Genomic DNA, 7,375 nt, shown 5'->3' with positions numbered 1-7,375 from the left:
CCATACAAAGCTATTGAAATAATCAAATCATCATTCCATAGTCGTCTATAAAAAAGTCAAACTCCAGTCAACTCTTACAACTTATGTCTTCAACTAAGGGGCTAAGTGTCCCAATTCAATCCAAAACATCCCAGAAACCAATCCAACCACCCCGTAAAGTCATGTAACAATAAATGCACATATGTAAAACATCAAATAGGGAAACAAGACTAAAATACACAAAAAAATAGCGAGATCATTATAGTGTAGTGATTGGCAACTTTTGTGTAAAATTTGGCATTATTTTGAGTTGTCTAAGTATGATTCGTCGCATTTGGAGTTGGTTGAAAGAAGTTTGAAGTTTAGAAGTTGATTTATTTAGTTTTGAGGTGCGATTCTAGGTTCTGATGTTATTATATGTGTTCCGAGACTTCGAGAAGGTCTGTAGTACGTTTATGGACTTGTTGGTATATTTGTTACAGGGTCCCGTGTGGCTCGAGTGAGTTTAGGACCACCTAGAGCAAGGGTGTAGTTGGCATATTTTGTTGGTTTCTGGTGTGCATCAGAATAGTGGAGAGCTATGAGGGGCTTATGAGGTTTTGTGCTACACGATCACGATTTTTAGCCTGGCAGTGCTTTGCCTTTGTGTGAATGAGGTCGTGAACGCAATTAATTGGAGTCGAAGGCTAGGGGAGTTATCTAGTCTACCCGATCGCATGAGATATTCTGTGATCGCAGAAGAGGAATTTTAGGGGGCTTGTAGTGGAGCCTACGCATTCCCAACAGTGGGCTCATGTTTGCGATGTGTCCAGCCTGGAAACCTTTGCATTGCGAGGGCTCTTACCACGTTCGTGAAGGGGAAATTGAGGAAAAAAGCAAGTTTGTGCTTCGCGATCGCGAGGCTTTATCCGCGGTCGTGAAGGATAATACCTGGGCAAAATAAGAATTTTTAATACAGGATTAGGCCTCATTTTCCTCATTTTTCATTTGGTTTGGGAAATTTTGAAGCTCTTTGGAGTGGGATTTTATCAATCATTATAAGATAAGTGATTTCTACCAATTATGAGTTAAATAATAGATTTGGTAAGGATTTTACCATAGAAATTAGTAGAATTAGTAGAATTATGAGTCAAAATGGGTACAAGTAATATATTTGAGTTCATGATTCCATGGGCAATATTTATCTTTGAAAAGTTCTAGAATCCAGGCACGTGGGCCCAAGTTTGACTTTTGTTGGCTTTTCGAGTTGGGTTAAAAAATTACTCTAGTAGTTAAATTATGAGAATTTTGCATATATTGATTGGTTTGTACGTCCTTTGATTAGTTTTGGGTTGCTCGGTGTTGATTTAAGGCGACTAATGAGGTTTGAGAGTCGAGTAGAGGGCTTGGAAGTGAGGTAAGTCTCTTGCCTAATCTGGTAAGAGAGAATTATCCCCGTAGATATTCCAATTGTTCTGTGCTACTTATTATGGGTTCAACGTACATACAAGGTGATGAGAGTCCATTCTTAGCTAGATTCTTATTTATATCTAGGTAGAGTTAGATCCACACCATGCATAAAATGTACTATTTGAATTAAACTTGTGTGTTTGATTGCTTGAATTGATGACTGAGATTCAAACTAGGATAAATATATTGGCTGAGACTCTTACTTGGTTTTTGTGAAATATTTGATGACCGGTAGTTCCGTGTTTTATCGACTCGCACGTATCTTCATGACTGAGAGAGTTTCTCTACTCTTATGGAATCGGGCCATTCGCCTCAGCAATATTGCAAATTACTCTTATGGGATCGGGTTGCTTGCCTCGGTAATATTATAAATTACTCTTATGGGATCAGGTCGTACTCCTCTATAGTATTGTGATTTATTTTTATGGAATGGGGTCGTTCGCCTCAGTGACATTGTGTAACACTATTCTTATGGGATCAGACTGTTTGTCTCGCCAGATTTATGCGTAATACTTGATGAGGAGTCAGCGTATATATGAGTTTCCTGACTCGAGAGGGGCCAAATTGTTACTCGCCTCTCAGAACTAGAAACTCGAGCTGCTGAGATTTTTTAATTGGAGGCTCGATTACAGCAAAGCGAACAGGAAGCAAGGACTCTTAGCCAAAAGGTTGTTCTATTAAGGGCACAATATGAATAAACTAAGTCCAAACGGGTTGAAGTTCATAATGTTTTCCTTGATACATCTGATCGTGAGGCTACCTCTACTAAAAGATTGCATAATTTGGAGGCAGCCTTAAACTCCAAGGTTGAAGAATTTACTGTTGTCGAGGAAAGAATGACCGGTTGGAGAAAAAATATAAGAAAGCCTTATAGCGTAATAAGATGTATGGCTCTATTGTCTGTGATTTTGAAGCCAACCTCCAATCTATGAGATTAGCGTGAGACAACCTCTCTACTAAGGTCGGCCAGCTTAAAGGAGAACTTCAGTGCTGAGCGGCTTCCCTCATTGTTGAAAAAACATATGCTATGTCTAGCATGAGGAATAAAAACCTTGGAAGAGGCTAAGACAGGTGTCATTGACTTTGATAGCAAAATCTCTAAAGCATGTAAGCTGGAGTTGGCTGCTAAAAGGGGTCTTCCGGCCATGCATGATGCTACTGATTCTTCCGGTTCCGATTATGAGTTATCGAGAACTAAAGAGGAACTGGAATGTGATGAATCTTAGGGCCAAAATGATGAAGGCCAGGATATCGAATTGGCAATGGATCTACCCACTTTTCCTGGGGGAACAGATGTTTCTCTTCCTCCAGGTTGCGGAGATGCAACAGCTTAGTTCTTAATTTCCTTTTCAAACTTGGTACTTGTGTTGTTTGGAACTTTTTTTGTAAACAAAAACACTTTTTTGTTCAATTATCATATAAGTGTCCTTTTCTATGCACTTTCATTTGAACATTTGTGCAAGTTTGTTCTTTGCGTATTTATTGTTTAAGTATTTGAGCAAGTTTGTTTTGTTGCATCTTTCTTTGTTTAAATGTTTGCGCAAGTTTTACTATTTTCATCTGATCATGCAGAGCTTCGGGTGTATTCTCCCCCGAAAGCATTTGGGTTCCGGATATAAGTTCTTACAAAATCAACCCTTTGATGTAAGGGTTTTCATAAGAGAAGGGCCTCTTATGTTTATGATACTCTTGAAGAGGACGTCTCCTATTTATTACGGGACTAGTATTTGAAGTACTTGTTTAACTTTCAAATGATAAAATTAATTCATCGTGTAGACAAAAAATAATATAGAAATAAAAGGACTTTACTTTATTCCTACCATTTCAAAAGTACATAAGCATTCGTTGTGCAAAAAAGAAATTGTCATTTCTTATGGCTAACTTGTACAACTTGTTTCTCTGGGGTTGGCCGTGCAGTCCCGGATCCAAATAATGCAATTATGTTTTCGGGTTTCATATTCCGGTCGAAGTGGCAATCGTTGTTACCATATCCTCATATCATTCCCCCAGTGGTTGAATGCAAAGAATGCGAATTAGAATACTAGGAGTTTTACATTTTCGAGGATTCCACTAGTGAATTTCTAGGTAATCTCCAGTTCGGTAACAAACTTCACTCCCCCTCAGGAATTTATGCTATCGAGCCAAAGATTATATAACATTCCCCCAATGGCTTGTACTTGTGAATGGTCGGGTAATTCTATTCGACAGCAAACTCAACTTCCTGGTAGGAACTTCGTTAACGAGCAAAAGACTATCTACCTGCTCAGTAGTGGTTATTTGCTTGTGTGCCTTGTCATTAAAAGGTCTTATTACTGTTGTTGAAACTTCCTTGATAGTATGATTTCCGTTGTTTCCTTGTTAAAAACCTTGCCAGAAAAATCCAATTGGGACAAAAAACCGAATGAAGGGAAAAAGAATGCAACACATACTTGGAAATAGTATCTCTTGAGGTGTGCCATGTTCCATTTTCTTGGCAACTTTTCTCCATCTTGATTGTCTAACTCGTATGACTCTTTTCCCGGTGACAGTTGAAACCCGACAGGAGCCTTCCCATGTTGGACCTAGCTTTCCCGCATTGTGTTCCTGGGTGTTTTGAGTTACTTTTCTTAAAACCAAGTCTCCTACTTCAAAGTAATGGAGGTTGGCCCTTGGATTACAATATCTCTCTATTCGGTGCTTTTGAGCTGCCGTCCTTATATATGCCAAGTCCCTGCGTTCATCGAGCAGCTCCAAATTGAGTAACATTGCTTCACTGTTTGCTTCTTCGTTTGACCAAAAATATCTCATGGTAGGTTCACCTACCTCCACTAGGATCAAGGCTTCTTCCACGTACACAAGAGAAAAAGGAGTCTCCCCCGTTCTTGATTTGGCTGTTGTTCGGTATGCCCATAGTACACCTGAAAGCTCTTCGGGCCATTTTCCTTTAGCTACTTCTAATCTTTTTTTGAGATTTTGTATGATGAATTTGTTCGTTGATTTTTCTTGGCTGTTTGCAATCGAATGATAAGGCGATGATGTGATCCTCTTGATTGTCAAATTTTCGAAGAATTTTGTGATGTTTGTGCGTATGAATTGTGGACCATTGTCGCAGGCTATTTCTTTTGGTATCTCAAATTTGCAAATTATGTTCTCACATAAGAAAGCTACAACTTCACATTCACCGATCTTCTGATAAGGACCTACTTCAACCAACTTAGAAAAATAGTCAGTTTTATTCAAAAAGAATCTTATCTTACCGGGGGTCGGGGCAGTGGTCCGATGATATCCATCCCCCATTTTATGAACAACCATGGTGACAGAACTGAATGTAGTGGCTCTGCCAGTTGATGTACCAACAGTGCATAGCGTTGACATTTATCGCATTTTTAGCATATATTTTAGCGTCTTGTTCCATCCGGTGCCAATATTTTCCTGCCCTTATTAATTTTAGTACTAAGGAATCTGCACCCGAGTGGTTCCCATACATTTTTTCGTGGACTTCCCACATAATATAGTTAGACTTGGAGGCTCCCAAACATCGGGGCAATGGGCCTTGGAAAGATTTTTTGTATAGTTAACCTCCTTTGAAACTATATCGTGCGACCTTAGTTCATAGTGCCCGACATGCCTTAGGATCCTCACGCAGTTTTTCGTGTTTGAGATAGTCCATAATTTTTTTTCTCCAGTCCCAGACCAAATTTGTCTCGTTTACCTCATAATAGCTATCCAAGTCCAGAACCGAGTGCATAAGTTGTATGACCGTACAGGAGTCCGATCCTTTCATTTTCGTGCACGAGCCAAGGTTAGCTAATCCGTCTGCTTTTGCACTTTCTTCCCTCGAAATATGCGTGATTGACCTCTCTCAAGACCGAGCGATCAAATCTTGAACCTTCATTACGTATTGCTACATATGTTCTTCCTTGGCTTCGAAAATTCCATAGACCTGATTTACCACTAATTGGGAGTCGCATTTGATTTCTATGACCTCGGAGTCCATTCCCTGGGCCAATTCGAGCCCTGCAATCAAAGCATCATACTCCGCCTCAATGTTAGTCAGTAGGATAGTTCTTATGGCCTCCCTTTGGTTTTCCCCTGAAGGCGTGATTAGTACTATTCTGAGCTCGGATGCTTTTACAATGGAAACTCCATCTGTGAATAGGATCCAAACTCCTAATGTCGATTTTTGACACCATCACTGCTTCTTTGGTTGCCAAAGGTAACAGTCACGGACTAAAATCGATTACAAAGTCGGTCAAAACTTGTGACTTAATTGTAGTCTTATATTTATATTCTATGTCAAATTCACTCATTTTGACCGTCCACTTGGCCAGCCTAACTGAAATTTTGAGTTTATGAAGCATATTCCGCAAGGTAAATATGGCCAGCACAGCTATCGAATGAAATTGGAAGTAAGGCCTTAATTTTCGCGCGGCGACTACGAGAACTAAGGCCAATTTCTCTAGATGTGGGTAGCGAGTTTTTACTCCCGTTAAAATTTTACTAATGTAATATATAGGATATTGTGTACCTTCGTCCTCATGGACTAGAATAACATTTACCGCTAACTTCGAGACTACTAAGTGGACCAACCATTTTTTCCTTCTTACGGTTTCGTTAGTAACGGAGGGCTTCACAAACACCTTTTCAAATGCCTCAAAGCATGTTGACATTCCGGGGTCCATTCGAAGTTGTTCTTCTTTTTGAGCAGTTAGAAGAAATGATGGCATTTCTCTGAAGGCCAGGAAATGAATCTGCTCAAAGCAGTCAATCTCCTTATTAGCCTCTGAACCTGCTTGATAGCTGGTCCAGAATGTCTTCCATGGTCTTGATTTTATCGCGGTTAACCTTGATTGCCCTTTGGGACACCAGGAAACCCAAAGAACTTATCGGAGCTGACCTTAAACGCACATTTCTCGGGGTTAAGCTTCATATTGTGTTTCCTTAAGGCGTCAAAAGTTTCTTGCAAGTGTTTGAGATGATCACATGCGTTCAAAGACTTTAAAAGCATATCATCTATGTAAAATTCCATGGTTTTACCTATTTTCTTTTCAAACATCTTGTTCACGAGCCGTAGATAAGTGGCTCTGGCGTTCTTTATCACGAAATGTATCACGTTGTAACAATATGTGCCAAAATTCGTGATGAACAAAGTTTTTCCTTATCATCCGGAGGGCATGCTTTATTTAAGTCCTTATAGTCTACGCACATGTAAATTTATTATTATTCTTTGGAACTACTACTACTATGTTAGCTAGCCAATCGGGATACTTTACCTCTCGGATTGAACCGATATCAAGAAGGTGAGTTACCTCTTCCTTGATGAATTTATTTCTGGTGTCGCAATAGGATATTTTTTATGTCTTACTGGAGGAATGCTGGGATCCAAGCTTAGCTTGTATATGGCCACCTCCGGCGGGATATCTGTCATATCCACATGCAACCATGCAAAACAATCGTCATTAAACTTAAGAAATTAAATAAAACAAGACCTGAGTTCGGGGTGCAGTCCTGTTCCCAATTGGAATTTCCTCTCTAAGAATTTCGCGAACAACGTGACTTGTTCATGTTCTTCTGTTGTGGACTTTGTTGGGTCTGTCTCTTATGGTACTTAGAAATACCTTGGCACCTAATAGAATTCTGACACCCCTCCCCCTAGCTGACATTGCTTGGCTCGGGAACAAGCGCTGGCTCCAGTAATTGTTATGCCGCATGCTCCTTCCCTTTGGTATTGGAGACAGTGATTGCATTTATCTCCATTTCTACCGGTTGGTCACCTCTTATTTGTTTAACTCCCTCAAGATTCGGAAATTTCAGCAATCGATGATACGTTGACAACACAACCTTTATTTCGTGCAGCCATGGTCTCCTCAAAATGATATTGTAACCCATATCGCCGTCTACTACCTCTAAAAGGGTCATCTTCATTACCCTATCGGCATTCGTAGGAAGCAAGATTTCTCTCTGGGTT

The 7,375-nt window shown here is 39.9% G+C and overlaps 1 protein-coding gene across 1 annotated transcript; it reads right to left on the bottom strand.

Annotated features, from left to right (window-relative positions):
• Positions 1-3,786: 3,786 nt before the first annotated feature.
• Positions 3,787-4,782, bottom strand: LOC142176165 (uncharacterized). The gene has a single exon (XM_075243249.1). It carries the CDS (start codon positions 4,780-4,782, stop codon positions 3,787-3,789), a length of 996 nt encoding a protein of 331 aa, XP_075099350.1.
• Positions 4,783-7,375: the final 2,593 nt, after the last annotated feature.

This window comes from Nicotiana tabacum, chromosome 22 (genome assembly GCF_000715075.1).
Source record: "Nicotiana tabacum cultivar K326 chromosome 22, ASM71507v2, whole genome shotgun sequence".
Classification (NCBI taxonomy): domain Eukaryota; kingdom Viridiplantae; phylum Streptophyta; class Magnoliopsida; order Solanales; family Solanaceae; genus Nicotiana; species Nicotiana tabacum.
This window is presented reverse-complemented; position numbering and strand designations above follow the sequence as displayed.